This window comes from Juglans microcarpa x Juglans regia, chromosome 8S (assembly GCF_004785595.1).
Source record: "Juglans microcarpa x Juglans regia isolate MS1-56 chromosome 8S, Jm3101_v1.0, whole genome shotgun sequence".
NCBI classification, from domain to species: domain Eukaryota; kingdom Viridiplantae; phylum Streptophyta; class Magnoliopsida; order Fagales; family Juglandaceae; genus Juglans; species Juglans microcarpa x Juglans regia.
Genome location: NC_054609.1, coordinates 19,556,185 through 19,573,046, shown reverse-complemented (window position 1 = coordinate 19,573,046; position 16,862 = coordinate 19,556,185). Strand labels below are relative to the sequence as shown.

Sequence of the window (16,862 nt, the reverse complement as noted above, 5' to 3'; positions counted from 1 at the left end):
TATAGAAAGAGCTAGTTAGAGGTTGATACATAAAACAGAACAACAACAACAAAACAAAGTAGTATTAAACTTTAAAATTAATTAAGCAGGTGGGGTCGACGGGTAGTAGTTGTCATCAAACACCATTTAAGAGTCGTAGATCAACTGTAGATGGAAGCTGTGTCGTAGTCAAATATCGATAATTTAGACTTTGTAAAACAAAATTATATTTCAAATTAATAGGTGAGGGATAGGCCAGAAAGAGAAATCAAGGGCGGGGAGTTCTGTGAAAGTTAGCAACACGAAACTCTCATAGGTTGCCCCAAAAGCAAGCAAACGTTTTCGATTAGACTATATTTTATGTGGCGTTTAGCAATAATTGCGGGGGTTGTAACAATGTGGGTAAGTTTAGTTTCTTTTGGCTCATTAGCTAGCTAGCTAGCTAGTTGTGATTCTTGGAAAGGAATAATATTCTGGAATATTATATAAAATCTTTGAACAATATTAAAATTCTTGAAGAGCATGATCAGGGATATTTATTTTCTTTATGGTTAATAATTAGTCATGCAGCTTCCAGTACTATCAGTTATCAAATTTATTTATTTCATGAGGATTGAGCACCAAATATATCTCTTTATATATATTGCCTATGAGACGGAAATTCTTATTTTAACGTTTTTTTTTTCTTTCACTCGTTAAAGTTAACGGCAAGCATTTAAGTCTTGTTTTTCCCGTTAAGTAGAATCGCCCTCGCCTGATCGCAGAGCATCTTCACCTCTGCCTCCAGCAATGGGTTGCACTCCATCATATGCTGGATCTAACGGCCCAAATCCGCATTCGAGGGTATCGTTTAAGCCTCTCTCTACCTGTTCCCTTTCAGATCCACACCGTTGAGATCGTCAATTTCAAGTATCGAAAGCCGCAAAGAGAAAACCAGCCAAGTTGATCTCCGAGTTTTCTTAATTCAGTATAAATTTTATCCTCTGGAATTAGTACTGTTGAAGGAAGGAAGGAAGCAAAAGAGTCAAAAAAATAATAATAAAATAAAAAGGCTTCGAAATGAAATAGAAATATATCTCTCTTGCTCCAACTCTTTGGGCTCATCATGGGCAGCCTGCATGTGTAGTTGGACGATGGAAGAGAGGACATGCGAAAGTTTTCTTCCTCTCGGTTTGCTCGAGGCTGGCGGCTAGTGGTGATGCGCAGGAGGTGGCGTTGCTGTTGCACGGTGGATGTTCAGAGGGCTGCATCGTAGTGGCTGGGCAGTGGCTCAGAGTATGGAAAAACAGAGGAAGAGTTGGCCGTGGTGGCGCAAGTTGCGTACATTATTTACGACGATGCTACTGTGTGTGGACGGTGGTGCATGCATGGATTGGTGGTGCTGCGTATGGCTAAGCTTTTACGCGCAGATGCACAGTTGCTGAGTTGCAGTGGTGGGCTGAAGTAAGGTTAAAAATGGGACATGAGAGATATTGGGAGCGCATAGCTATAACATCACAGAGGAGAATCCCTCCTATGATGATTCGGATGAGATGTCTGAAGAAGGAATTAGGTATGCACCACTTCCACAGGGTGCTCTTCTCACTCTTCTGTACATGTATATTAAGCTACAGGTCGAATTAAACTAAAGCTACCAACTACTACTTCATCTTCTGTAAAAAAAATTCTTAGTTTCTGTAAATTTTGTTCTTTAGAAAGTGGTTTTGTACATAAGCTGTTCTTGTTATAAAAATCCATTGGATATAAAAATCCAGTAGGAACTGGTTTGACAAATAGAAGGTACAGAAATTACATATTGGACACTGATATTTTTGGATCAAGATGTTGGATGCTATTTAGATCTTTGGTTTTTCCAATTGTTGTATTTCAGATTTCAAGCTTCGAAAGCGAAAGATGCATTTGAAAATATAAAGTTAGATACTTGATAACTAGCTAGTTTGGATCTAAACTCATCTCAATTTATTTTATTTAATTATTATAATTTTTCAAATTTTAACACAAAATATAATACACAATTTAATTTTTTCAAATTTTAAAATAATAATAATATTCTAATAATATTTTATTTAAATTTTAACTTTCATTTCAACTTAACTCAAATCAGGTCACCATTCAAACGCAACCTAATGGTAGGTTAGACACTTCAGGTTTCCACTTTCCATTTACTATATCACATGAGGGGTTTAAGGGTAAGTTTTTTGTACGGGTAAGTTTTTTGTACGTTTTCTTTAAGTAAAAAAAGCATTTCTCAACTCAAAATACAAATTAAAATGTCATGTTTCTCGGCTACATAGCACCATTTCATTAGATTAATAATGAATCACTTGTATCAGTGATGTTACAGGAAGAATTTATTAGTAAGAATTATGATGTCGTTGAGTTGATAAAAAGTTTGTAATTAATGGAGGTAAAATCTTATTGTTACTAAGAAATTAAAATATTTATACAATCACTTCATCTAAAAATGTGTTTCTAATATAATGTAGAAAATAAAATTTTGGATAAAGGTAAAAATAATAGTGGTTGACTTGTGCCAATTATATTTTACATATCATGTATTGACTGTAAAAAAAGAACTGATCGTGATTACAATGATATATAGCTTCCTTTGTTACCATTGCAAAAACTAAAGCATTTCCTAACCATGGTATGTATCTTTAACACAAAATGATGAATCATGGTACAAACATCAAATGACACATATTTTGAACTATTGTTTTTGTTAAATTTTTATTAAATTTATCGCAGGAAGCTTTGCTAAAATTAAGGATGTTATAAACATGTATTGGATTGTATGATATTTTGAACTAATATTTTTATTTTCATCACTATGCCTTAAATTATTAAGTGAAATCAATTATTTTTATAAAATATATATTATTTGTTATAAACAACCATTTCATAAAACTAGACAAACGTGCCTTGCACGTTGCTCCCGCCTACTATTGATAAAAAAGTAGGCGGCTGATTTAAATACTGAACAAACCATACCGATCATCATCCTAGTCAGTCCGGATCTTGATCAAACAAACTCGACGACTGTGGCCCCCTCGCTGCATGAGCCCCAACCACAAGTAATGGTGAAGAAGAAGGCGATGAATGGTTAGAGGAAGCTGCAGCGTGCAAGGCCAAGGAGCCCTCACTCCAGGACCTCCTGATGGGGTAAGACACGTTCTTTTTGCACATGTTGTTCGATACAACATGGGAGCTTCCATTACGTGGCTTGTGGAGTGCACAGGTGCAATTCCGATGGTAAGGTCGGCGCTCAATCCAGGTATCGCAGCCTGAAATGCAACCCTCATACAGACATGATCTGAATATTCCCTCGGCCGCTGCTCCGGTACTGGCCATTTCCCTCAAGCTAGCACCTTCCAAATTTCGTTGCAGCCGGAGGGTTTTAGGAGAGGTGGGCATATGGATTTATAGAATGGGCTAGTTAGAGGTTGATACATAAAACAGACAAACACAACAACAAAACAAAGTAGTATTAAACTTTAAAATTAATTAAGAAGGTGGGGTCGACGGGAAGTAGTTGCCATCAAGCACCATTTAAGAGTCGTAGATCAACTGTAGATCGATGGAAGCTGCGTCGTAGTCAAATATTGAGAATTTAGACTTTGTAAAACAAAATTATATTTCAAATTAATAGGTGAGGGATATTAGGCCAGAAAGAGAAATTAAGGGCGGGGAGTACTGTGAAAGTTAGCAACACGAAACTCTCATAGCTAGGTGCCCCAAAAGCAAGCAAACGTTTTCGATCAGACTATATTTTATGTGGCGTTTAGCAACAATTGCAGGGGTTGTAACAATGTGGGTAAGTTTAGTTTCTTTTGGCTCATTAGCTAGCTAGCTAGTTGTGATTCTTGGAATACATAATATTCTGGAATATTATATAAAATCTTTGAACAATATTAAAATTCTTGAAGAGCATGATCAGGGATATTTATTTTCTTTAATTATGGTTAATCTTTGCCCTTTAATCGATCTAGTACTGTAGTAATATTAATGATTATATATATATATATATATATATATATGGAATGATCATTAATATATGTTAAAAGAAATATAACGTATATATAGTAGTTTGACATAAAATTGTGATTTTTTATTTGGCAAATTTATTACATCTTTGGCCATGCAGTACCTCTGCAACTAATTGTATATATGTAAGATGAGTAGTGCTTTAGGTAATTAGAAACCTACGCGTGGGCCAAATCTAGCCTGACATCTCCAATATAATCCTGTGTCATTAATTAACTTACCCGGCCATATTAACTCACAATCCGCATGCATATCAAAGCTGACAACTTTGTAGTCTTTCCCTCTTGAAGTTGAAGTACCTCATGCCTATATATAATATATAATATATAATATTCTGACATTAAAACTATTATTACTGTGTGATATACATATATATTATGTACATACAATAATTCCAAGCCTACCAATTAGTGTAAAATATTATATAATATGATCTCATCGACCTTATGATCAAGGAGTTTGGTACATATATATAAACAGCACTGATCTGCACCTACTAATTAATTGATGACCCTAACGCGTCCCTTATTCATGTCCTGATTCAGGAGGAGTTACATAAAATATAAAAAATAAAAAGGATTCAGGAGTTTAATTTTTACAAATAAATTAAGCATATATAGCATGCATGCCGACTGCTACACTACACCCACATCACCCTAACCCTAATATGTCTATAGTACTACTAGCTAATGCCCGAAGTCGTACGTGGTTGTGAGAGCTTGGGATTTGGCATGCATTAGTACATAATTAGAGGCAAGTCAAGGGGTAGCCAATTGTATGTACTTAGGCTTTAATACCTGATATGAAATGAGATAAGAAATTTATAAATAATAATAAAATAATTTAAGTTAAAATATTTTATATAATTTTAGAAAATTGAATAAAAAGTTGAATAAAAATATTATAAAATTTAAATATTGTTATAATATAATTTTTTTTTAAATTTAATTTTTTTTTATTATTTTGATTTGGAAGTTTAGAAAAATTATAATAACTAGGTAATGATTAGATAAAAAGGTTAAAAATTTGAAATTGAAAAATGATTTTGTTTGTGATGTTTGGATGTTGAGATGAGATGATATAAACTCATATTGCAATCCAAAAGGAGCATAATTCTTTGTGGGAGAAAAGACATTTAATCTAGTTAAACTTGTCCTCGAGGAATTTGAAAATATTCTACATCAATCTCTTGATCTAATTCTATGAACGCTTATTAAGGAAAAAAAATAGAAGAAGAAGATAATTTCTCATTCAAGAGGCTTATAGTAATAGATTTAGCTCGATCGTTTGATTAGGATGAAGAATTTCTCATTCTATGAACAGTTTGGATACCAAAACTATCTTAACACATCTCATCTCATCACATCTTATCATTATAATTTTTACATAAAATATAATAAACAATTCAACTTTTTTAAATCTTAAAAAAAAATAATATTAAAAAAATATTTCAACAATATTTTATTCAACTTTCAACTTTCATATAAAATCATCTCATTTCATCTCACTATCCAAACCTCACCTATAGTATGTGATCAAATCAAATACTGTTCTATATCGATCAATATTGATATATAACAAGTGATCTGTATTTGAAGTACTCATGGAGTGTATATATATTATGTATGCTTGCTTTTATATATGCTTATTGATCATATATATCAAGATCGATGGTTGTCATGATTGTCAATAATCTTCATGATCATGAGGTCACAGGGCTATCATTCATGCAGCATGCATCCTCAATATATAATATTATTGAATGGGAAAATTTGTGCCATGCAGTACTGAGTCTGTTGTGAATTTCAAAATGATTTTTTTAAATAATATTAATACTTGATCTGAAGAAGAAATAAGAAGAGAGGGAGGTCTAACTTTATGGGATTACTTCTCTTGAATATGTGTGTGTGTGTGGATTTAGATCAGGTAACATAATTAAACAAAGAGAATTATATGCATTAAGAGGAAAGATGCATATATATGTAAGCTAGCTTGTAGAAAAAGCAAAACAAAATTAATGCATATACATGCCCCTTTTTTAGGGTATATGCACCAGACTCCAAATAGGTTAACTTTACCTAATATGCATTGCATTAATGCCTATAGAGGAGGGATTATACTGAGTCAGGCCCTTTTTGGATTCAGAGATGGTTGCATTTCATTCATTACAATTTTTTTAAAGTTTCATAAAAAATACAATAAATAATTCAACTATTTCAAAATTATCTAACAATATTTTATTCAACTCATCTAAAACTATCTCATCTCATCTCAATGGTAGGGCTGTTAAAAAAAAAAACTAGCTAAACCGGACCGGTTTGGTACTCGTTCTTAAGAATTGAAACCAGTTCCATGTTATATTTTTATATTTTGAAAACCTGTTCAATACCCGTTCTTAGTTTTCATATTATATATATAATATTTTTTTATAATATATTATATATTATATGCTAAATTACTAATTAATATAATATGGAGTTTTAATCTTATTAATTATATCTATTAATATTATAATATTAAATAAATATAACATTTGATATAACATATAAATTTTAATCTTAAACATGAACATTAATATTAAGTTATTAATATAAACTTACTTTTGATATTATATTTTATGTAGTGCCACACTTGTAAATGGTAAACCAGACCAGATTGGATTGGACTAAAATTTGAAAAATTGAAAGTTTCGATTTTGATGATAAATCGGTTCGGTGTATATCAATTCGGTTTTAAAATTTATCTAAATTCGGATCGAACCAAAACGGTCCCTATTTACTAGGTATAGCTAACTAGTGAGACAACTTCTATTACTCAATGGAGTCAATGCGATAGAAAAACATAAAAGTATAACATAAATTGAGATGGGGAAGAGAGTATGAGGGGCACAAGGGAGAGAGTCTTTTATGGCTAAATTTTTATACTTCTCAATTGTGATTAAATACAAAGCATATGCTACTATTAATAAGAAGATTACATGGCGATTAGATAAACTAAATGTTTTGATAATTATGACAATCAAATCAATGATTAGGATAACATAAAAAGAGATCATGCACTTGATTTGATATTATCTCTAACTTTCTTTCCAAAGAGATCCCTTGTAATTGTGATCAATTAAGACTAAGCACCATTTGAACTACAATCATAAGCTACTTCTGCGTTTTTTTCTTTTAATAGTAAGATTTTATCTTATCATCTTATTTCATATAATTATTATAATTTTTTTTAAATTTCTACACAAAATATAATAAACAATTCAATTTTTTTAAATCTCAAAATAAAAATAATATTTCAATAATATTCTAATAATATTTTATTTATCTTTTAACTTTTATCTTATTTTATTTTATCTCGTCTCAACTGTGTAACCAAACGAAACCTAAATAGTCTCTACGTGAAAATTGTATTAGTCATGCCTTGCCTTGAAAAGGGTAAACATTTGAGAGGTGGGAGCAATCAACTTGTGACTTGTGAGGAACAACTACAAGCAAGCAGCTTAATAAGAAGATCATATAAAAAAGAAAAATGTTATTTATATTTATAATCTTTATTCATGCTGAAGTATTATCTATTAATATGAAGATTATTAAATTTAAAATTTAAATTGAAAAAGAAAATTCCATTTCTTAAAGAAGGTGCATGGAATGGCATATAACATATATGGCAAATGGATATTCCTATCATATTCCATTTCTTTTGGGGAAATGCTTTTCCCACATAATGTGGTCATCGATGGTGGCCATAGAATTTTTTTTTAATTTTTTTTTACTTAATGTTTAAGTAAATATTTTTAAATGAATATGTGATTTTTTTTTTTAAAAAAAATATATAAATAGTTTAAAAAAATGTGAAAGTAAAAATAAACAAAAAAAAAAAAAAAGATTTGAAGTGAAATCTGGATTTACCAATCAATTCCCCCATCTTGCAATTCATTCCTCCAAGCGGCAGGTTGTACATCTGGATCCAAAAGGTTGCCGTTGTGAAATCCAAAAGATGAGCCTGCGTACTTCCATCAAACAATGTAAGGGCAAACAGCTGGCTGTCAAACAGCCATGGGCATCCTGCAAGAACTCTGTTTTTATCTCCAGGTCACCACAAAAGTATTTGTTCCAATCTCAGTAAATTCCATACTCATGTTTACTCGCCAGATCTTCTCCATCATTTTCTTCACAGTTTCCTTACCGATCGTTCGATTTGAGCATTTTTTCCAACTAAGCTCCTTTCTCCCTTTCTTCGTAATTTCTCCATATTTTCCAAATCCACAGTTATCAGAATGCTCTCCTCATTATTCAGTCTTAATCACTCCCATTCAACCTCAATTTCCTCTATCTTTGATCTTCACCACCACCGTCAATGACTAACTTCAGCTCCTCTTACTCCACACGAGAATAAAAGAGACTAACTAACTTCTCCTCTATTGCCTATTGGAGGAGAGAGACCAAATTTTTCTTTACTTAATGTTTAAGTAAATATTTTTAAATGAATATGTGATTTTTTATTTTTTTTAAAAATATCTAAATAGTTTAAAAAAATGTGAAAGTAAAAATAAAAAATAAAAATAAAAAAAATTTGAAGTGTTCGGTAGACTTGGCCAACCCTTGCACAGTGACATCTCCACCTCTTTATCCAGCATCCAACGGCCCAGATTGAACTGCACGCGTCGCTCTGATTGCGTTTGCACGTGTCGAAGCCAAAATCCGCACCGATCCTAGCTAGGTTCCAAGTTCGAAGAGGCTCTGAATCCAATCTCAGGGCAATAATCTGTGCGTCGAAGAAGAAAGCTCGATCGGTTAGACTCCGCAGCCATGGCTGGCGGTCGAAGAAGAACCAATAACCACAGCAGCAACAACAACGACAACAATAGCAGCGGAAACAAGGGCAGAAGAAGAAGAAGATCAGACCCGTCCTCTGTTAAAGGGACTCTGTTCGTTGAGGGCGGCTTCTTGTCCGATTGGAACCGTAATCCCTCGTCTCCCATCCCTTCACGAGGTTCTTCTCTCTCTCTCTCTAAAAAATTGTCTTTTGTTTTTGCCTTCAGTGATATATATTGGCTGGACGGGACCGATGTTTGTTTGCTGAGAAAACGGAGGAAAATAATTTTTTTAAAATAATTTTTTGAGAGGAGTGGAGAATTTAACTTCAAGTTAGATTAATGGCTTATTGGGCTGAACTGGATAAAACTTGGGGAATATAAGTTTTTGTTTTTGTTTTCTTTCTCTTCCAGAAATTTCTGAGTGACCAAACATGGGGCAACTGTAGGTGGGATTTTGTAAGTTTAGATTTCACCGTTTTTCTATTGTTTTTAGTTTTGTTTGCTGTTGAATTTGCAGGAAAAAGTGCTAATCCGAATAGCAAATCTGGGTCTGGGTCCAAATCTGGAAGCTTTGATCGGAGCAAATCTTCTGGTTCTAGAATTGAATTCCGCAAATCAAGTGGGAATGCTATCGGATACCACTACCCTGCGGTTTACCGTCAGGTATATTGAATTGAATCAACCTTGTTCTTTTCCTTTTGGAACCGTTTTAAATTCAAAATTTATTATTCTTAGACATTACTTGAAGTCGTTTGAGTCCAAGGAGCTATGTTGGACGTACTTTTTCATGTAGAATAGAAGATAGGTTTAGATTAAATCCGGTTTCCTTGGGTGTGTGTGTGTGATTAGAATCAAAGCAATTCAGAATTTTGATGCAGTTTCTTTTCTATCGTTGCATGTGTGTGTGTGGGGATGTGTTTTGGATAATTGTGTAATTCAGTTTAGGTTTTAGTTTTTCTCGTTGTTAATAATGGAGCACAAAATTCTTCTGGAAGGTTTTGCTTTTGGTATAAAAGGGTTTTCATTTCGTGTTAATATTTTATCTATGCCATTCAGAGCACTATTTTTTTTTTTGGCAATGGTGACTTGGAGATTTTTTCCTGAGGTTTGCTTCAGCTGTATAACTCTTAATTCCAACAGAAATCGACCGTTTATGTTTATCTTCATCTATAACTAAGGTGAATATTGGAGATATTTACTTATCAAAAAAAATATTGGAGATATTTTATGAACTCTTCTCAGTTAGCTACTTGGGATATTCCATACCCTCCTGAAGTTTTTCTCAAGTAATTTTGAATATAATTGTATAATTGAAGCATTGAAAGTTCTATTTCCTGAAATATTTACCTGGAATGATGTGATATTTAACAGGAGGTCAAGGACGGAGATAATGTTATAGATGATTCCCTCCCCATTGTTTTAGTGGATTCAAAGGAGACTCGAATTGTTGCTTACGTAGATCAAACACCTTCTTTGGAGCCTTTTGACAGGAATATTTCTTATGAATACAATTCAGAATTTGTGTTGGGTGATGGCTCTCATCAAGGATTGGGATTCCATGCTGAACCAGAAGTAAAATTGAATAGAATCAGAGGGTCCTCTGAGAAAATGGAAGAGCATAAAGTGTCATGTTATGATTCATCATCCCATGAGAAGGATATGGATGCTGATGAGAGTATTAATTGTGAGGTAGGCCAGACGCCTGAAGAAGTTTTGGCTGAGTTGTCTCCAGAACAGAATTCTGGGTTTTTGTCAATTGGAGGCATGCGACTATACACCCAAGATATAACTGACGAGGAAAGTAATGGGGATGACTATAGGGGTTCTTCAGATGAGGAAAGCATAGACACGTCTGAGCCTGGAGAAGTAGTTGGATCGTCTGAAAGTGATGGTTCTGAAGATTCATCTGATAGTGATTCAGATATTGATCAAGAAATTGCAGAGGATTACTTAGAAGGAATTGGTGGAAGTGACAATGTTTTAGATGCCAAATGGTTGGTGGAATCAGTTTTGGGCAAATCAGATAATGAAAGTTCTTCTAGCAGTTGCTATGATGAAACTGTAGAGAAGTTGGGTGGAATTGCTCTCCAGGATGCATCTAAGGAATACGGCATGAAGAAGCCCAAAGCAAGGAAGAGATACCCTTTAGCTTCCCGAGATAATTGGTCATCTACTGTAGATGACCTTATTCTTGTAAAGGATCCAAGAACTCTTTCTGCAAGAAAGAAGCATGCCCCAAGGTTTCCTCAGTCTTGGCCTCTAGAGGCTCAAAAGAGTAGATATTCCAGAAGATTTCCTGGTAAATTTTGCTCAAGTCTGTTTTATCTTGTCCACTTATTTATTCAGTGCCCATCTTGTTACTCTTCAAGTGGTCAATCTTTTTCTAAATGCTGACTTTAGTCTTAGTATTGGGATGAGTTAATTATCCAAAATTGTCTTTGTTGGTTGAGTGTGCGCGTGCATGTGTTTGGTAATAGACATATATGGTTCTGTGTGAACATATGCATGTTTGGAACTCTACAAGTGTTTGGAGATCTGAAACGACCATAAGTCGAGGATTTGATCTCCATAGGCAGACATCTACCTAGTTTTATTAATCTACATCAGGACTGTGTGTTTCTCAAAGAGAGTCATCGACGTTCAATACCTCAGCAGTATAGAAGTCTATCGCTGTGACTAAAAACAATTGTGTCATTTATGTGCTTGAGGCTTCAGCTATACTATTTTACTAGCCTTTAACACATTAGCTGTATATATTTAATCATTAGGCATGATATTAGGTCCTTTGGGAACTGGACTCTTAATTTTAGAGAGGATCAATCCTTGATGAAATAAAAAAATAATAGAACCAAATAAAGGCAAGATTATAAATAATTGTGGGGACAATTACCCATTCCAGGAAAAATAGCTGTTATCACGATTAGTAATGATAATCTGAAATGTGACGACCATAAGAGCTACTTGGTAATGATGATCCGCATAAAGAGCTGCATGGTCCTATGCCATAATATTTATGAGCTTCATTACCAATGGGATCTGAGAGTAGTTACTAATTTTAGGGGTTCTTGCATCTCAGGCTAAAGAAGTAGTATATGAATAATGAACCCGTGAAGCAAAATATGAACATTACAATCATTATGGAAGGAATAAATTAAGTGGAATGCGAGAGGTTCAAAATTTACGTTAGTCTTTCTGTTCTTGGCTGTAATCTTTCTTTCTTTCTTTTTTTCAAGATAGTTTCTTTTCCAAATGTTTTTTGGTTGGTCTAGAAAATGGTGAATTTTTTCATACACATTCGAACATTATTATACTGAGGGAAGGATTTTATTTTGTTTTATTTTATTTGTTTATGAATAATATTTTTTTGGTTTTACCTTTTAGTTTCAAATGGCAAACGTCACTGAAATTATTCTTCTATATTATTCTGTGTAGTCTACTACTTAATTAGAGGGTCTACTTCAATTCATGTTGTGAATTCTTCCTGAACTTATTCTTCTATATTATTCTGTTCGGTCTGCTGAATTAGAGGGTCTGCTTCAATTCATGTTGTGAGTTGTTCTAATGCAATGATTATTCAGGTGATAAAAAGAAACATCGTAAGGAAATGATTGCCGTGAAACGTCGGGAGAGAATGCTGCGGCGGGGTGTTGATCTGGAGCAAATTAATACGGTAGAAAAGAAAAAAAGAAACTATCAATATTTTCCCCTTCTGTTGTTTTCCTTTCCAATGAGATTATGAATCATGGAATAAGATTTCATACTAGTTTATAACGTGTGTTTGTTTGGTTTCTGATTTTTCCATTGAGAGTTTGTCATACTAGCTTTCCATTGAGAGTTTGGCTTGATTTTTCTTGTTGGCCCTAACATTTCAATATAAAGATTTCTTTATTTTGTGTTTTTTAACCGTAGTTACAAGTTATTTAAGGGCAACTTCCTTTCTAGTTAGATAGGAATTTCTTAATTTCATACCAAACCCAAACTTCTTTCAAGCTATTTTTATGCCTTCAATTTCAGCAGTACTAACAGCTTCATTGTTCTGAACTGTAGAAACTAGAGCGGATTGTGTTGGATGGAGTAGATATGTTTTCTTTTCAGCCTATGCATTCCCGCGATTGTTCCCAGGTATGAAATTTTTTGTTTAATCACCATCATCGTTGCCCCCCCCCCCCCCCCCTCTCTTTCAAAACCAACTATCAGCATAAATAATTTTTGCCTATGCATAATTAGTCATAGATTTGTCAATATTTTAGGAACTTGTGCTGTTGAGTTGCTTTGGTTGGTATTATTTTGTCATAAATTACCACTTTCTTAACCCCTAGGGGTTGGCTCAAGTGGTAAAGGCCTTGGTCTTGGTGGTATGAAGGTCCAAGGTTCAAATCCCATTTGGTGCAAACAATCTCTAGGGGCCATTGGACTTAGGGTTTTCTCCTTGAATTACCTGAGGTGTACTTGCTGGAAACTTCTTGCCTAGGGCCTGTGCACCCCTAGGATTAGTTAAAACGCTGTTCCCGGACACCCGGTGCCAATAAAAGAAAAAAGCTTTTGTCATAAACAAAGTCTATGAGTGAAAAATAACACGGAAAAAATTGCCAGTGGAATATTAAATTCTGTTGCATAGAGATATTTCTTGAACTTTTATTTTCTTATGGAGTTGGTCTCATTCTATCTGCGGCACTCCCCCAGGCAGTGGCCAAAAAACAAAAAAAAAAACTGAAGAAGAAAAAAACGAAGGCAAGTACCAGCATTTCTGCAGTCTGCTGAAGTTGTAATCGTAATAGTGGTTTTGTTGTCCCCTAACTTTTTTGATCGGCATTGGTGTATCGTACAGTGAATAATGGTTGAAGTCTGCCGAATCAAGAGTTCAAGATGTTGGCTAGATCAGTTATTCGAAAAGTTTGGTTTGGCTAAACTAATAGTTAAGAAGTTGGCTAGAAGGATATAGCAACAACAACCAGTCTCTCGTGAATATTTGGATTGAATATAGAGAGCTGAAAATCTTGGTCCCTAACAAAAACAAAAATCTTGGTCGTGAACTCTGACCATCATCAAATTTAGGAACTTATGTCCATTGACTACAACTGTTTTGAATATTTTAGGTACAACGATTAGCTGCAATATATCACTTGCGAAGTGGCTGCCAAGGTTCAAAAAAGAAAAGGTATGTAAACAGATGTATTTGTGTGCATGTTGATGTTTATATACAAATAAGAATAACTATACAGAGAGGTATAAACTTGATTCATGGTTCTAAACTAGCTGTTGTTTGTTTTTACAGATTTGTAACTGTGGTGCGAACACAACACACATGTATGCCATCACCAAATGATAAACTACGCCTGGAAAAGGTTCAAATGTCCTCCAAACTGCACACTAAGAATTATGCATCGTTTCTTCCAGTTTTTAACTCTGCTCTGAAGATTTCTACGGTGTACTTTGAATCATCTCGATATGCCACTGCATCAAATATAAGACTAGTGATTTCATTTTGTGTTTCAGTTGATATATGCTGGCAATGAGGATGTTGATTTTGCTGTGACAGAAGGCTCGAACTTAAAGTCTAGAGATAAAAACAGGGTAAAGAAGACTGCTAAGGGCAATGGTGAAGCAAGTGAGAAGAATCGGAGTGGGAAAAAGGGTTCATATGCTAATCAACCTGTGTCATTCGTATTGAGTGGTGCAATGCAATCAGGTGCTGTTGAGAATAAAGCAGTTGATTCACAAGAGATAGATGAGCATGGTAAAAATAAAGGGATGGTTGGCTCAGCAAGCTTTGGTTCATTTGAGGTGCACACTAAGGGTTTTGGATCAAGAATGATGGCTAAAATGGGATTTGTTGAAGGTGGAGGGTTAGGAAAGGATGGTCAAGGTGTGGCAGAGCCCATTGAAGTTATGCAGCGCCCTAAGTCGCTCGGATTGGGTATGGAATTCTCCAGCTCCAATGAAGACCCAACAAGCACCAAGTCCCAAAGAACTGAAGTTTCCAACTCCAGGGGTGAACCCACGAGGAACAAATCACAAAACATTGGAACTTTTGAAAAGCATACGAAGGGATTCGGATCAAAGATGATGGCAAAGATGGGATTTGTGGAAGGCATGGGATTGGGCAGAAGTTCACAAGGGATAGTGAATCCTTTGACTGCTGTCAGGCTACCAAAATCTCGAGGATTGGGTGCCAAGGTTTAGATCTAATACAAATTCATTGAATTTTAACATTGCCAAGATCACTCGAATCAATTTCTAGTTCCTTGTAAATTAACTAATCATGGCAAATCATTTCATTATAATCAACATGCAAGATATCATATTTGTTGGTTTCATGTCTAATATAATTTCGCTCTGTTCTCTCCATTCTCCAAAGAAATTGTCTTTGAAGTGATGATTGATGAGATAGACAGTCCTTGCAAAAATTGTTGCTGAGGTTACAACTTACAAGATTACCTCAATCAAACACCCACCCAAATCTCCGTGCGCTTGATGAGACTTTAATCCGTGGATCAAACGGTACTGCTCTATTGGGATCAAGTATTAAATTTCTGCATACTTAGTATAATCTCGGTTTGAGAGTAAATATTGATCTAAGATGAAGGTGAACCTACCTCTGTATCTGATTAAATATACAAGAAAGCTTAGCTATTTTAGCTTAAATGGAGACAAGATCCAGGAATTATAACTATCAAATCCCAAAAATTTCATCTTGTCTCAATGTTCTTCCCCATATTCCATCTAAATGACTAGGATTAGAGGAATGGTTAGATGTTAATTTCGTTGGTTGGGGTCCTGGGGGACATGGATAACCTTAATCCTGTTATGAATTCAGTTTTCTTCCTGTTTTGCTTTAAGAATTACTCACGCCCTACCTTCCTCCATTTTTCGACCTGGAACTTTTAAAAAATGTTAGTGTACTTTTCCTCTTTCTGTGGAGATGCAACTTAATATTTTCTATAGTAGCCTGCTCGGCAACGCAATTTCTAGAAAGAAAGCTAAGACAGATAAAAGTCAGACCCCCTGCTATGTCTTCTTGGCAGTTAGCCGGTGAAAAAAAGAAATAAATAAAGACATTTCATGCTGAAAACTTTCTCAAATCTTCATACAAAATAAAATAAATAATTTAATTTTTTTTAAATTCTAAAATAAAAATAATATTAAAAATATATATTCTAACAATATTTTATCCAACTTTTAACTTTAATCTCAACTTATTTCATTTTATCTAGAAAAACATACGAGATTACATGCTTAAATTTCTTAAATATATCACTATTATGTCTTATCCACTTCAACATCTACCAAAGCAACTCCTAATCCATAATCACTATTTAAATTTTAAATACACTTCCATGATTAATGATCACATAATCATTACTTCATCAAGCTAAACACACCATCGACATAAAATCATTAGCGCCATAATAAATCAAGAATAAAGCTACAACAGTAAATCTCCCGAAGCTGGATCGCGACTGACATGGCATCGGCCATGTGGCTCCTTTAATATTAAAAAAAAAAAAAAAAACAGATTTAGGTTGAAAAAAAATAGTTTGTCGCTTGACTCCCCAACACAGTTGCCACCGTCGACTCCATCCTAAGCTTTTCTCACTAAGCCACCATTGCCACCGTCACCTCCATCCCTCGGATTTGTGGGCCCATTTGTAAATTTGACTTGGGACATCTTGGCATCAAGTTTTTACTTGCAGAAATGTCCAATGAAGTTACTGGGATTTAGGAAGTTTGTGTTTGTTGGCTTGGATCTTAATGAGATTTTGGGATCCAGATTGGTTTCCAAAATATTGATCGGATCCCCTAGTTATGAAGAGTATTTACCCACATTGGCTCTTTTTTATTGGTTCGAATGGAGTAGCAATTCAATAATAGGGTGAGATGTACAATTCCATTAAACTAATAGTTAAAGGGGTTTAAATGTTAAAATTGAATGAATGATGAGAAAGATAAGTTACAATTCTGTTGAGAGAAAATAACTTGGAACAAGAAGATTGTGAAAGTTTGAATATATTCAAATATGTTG

At 34.3% G+C, this 16,862-nt stretch overlaps 2 protein-coding genes across 2 annotated transcripts; one reads left to right on the top strand and one right to left on the bottom strand.

Moving 5' to 3' along the window:
- Positions 1–2,985: 2,985 nt before the first annotated feature.
- LOC121244316 lies at positions 2,986–3,460 on the bottom strand. The gene has a single exon (XM_041142322.1). The coding sequence runs from the start codon at positions 3,391–3,393 to the stop codon at positions 2,986–2,988; it is 408 nt and encodes a 135-aa protein (XP_040998256.1). The 5' UTR covers positions 3,394–3,460.
- A 5,158-nt stretch (positions 3,461–8,618) lies between these two features.
- LOC121244533 lies at positions 8,619–15,156 on the top strand. Its single transcript, XM_041142646.1, has 8 exons — positions 8,619–9,015; positions 9,357–9,502; positions 10,211–11,138; positions 12,418–12,509; positions 12,887–12,961; positions 13,936–13,997; positions 14,115–14,184; positions 14,336–15,156. The coding sequence occupies exons 1-8, from the start codon at positions 8,832–8,834 to the stop codon at positions 15,020–15,022; spliced, it is 2,244 nt and encodes a 747-aa protein (XP_040998580.1). The 5' UTR covers positions 8,619–8,831; the 3' UTR covers positions 15,023–15,156.
- Positions 15,157–16,862: the final 1,706 nt, after the last annotated feature.

Coding starts and splice junctions, on each gene's coding strand:
- LOC121244316 (XM_041142322.1), bottom strand. CDS start 3,393: ATGCCCACCTCTCCTAAAACCCTCCGGCTGCAACGAAATTTGGAAGGT.
- LOC121244533 (XM_041142646.1), top strand. CDS start 8,832: ATGGCTGGCGGTCGAAGAAGAACCAATAACCACAGCAGCAACAACAAC. Junction 13,998..14,114: donor CAAGGTTCAAAAAAGAAAAG/GTATGTAAACAG, acceptor TTGTTTTTACAG/ATTTGTAACTGTGGTGCGAA. Junction 14,185..14,335: donor ATAAACTACGCCTGGAAAAG/GTTCAAATGTCC, acceptor TTTGTGTTTCAG/TTGATATATGCTGGCAATGA.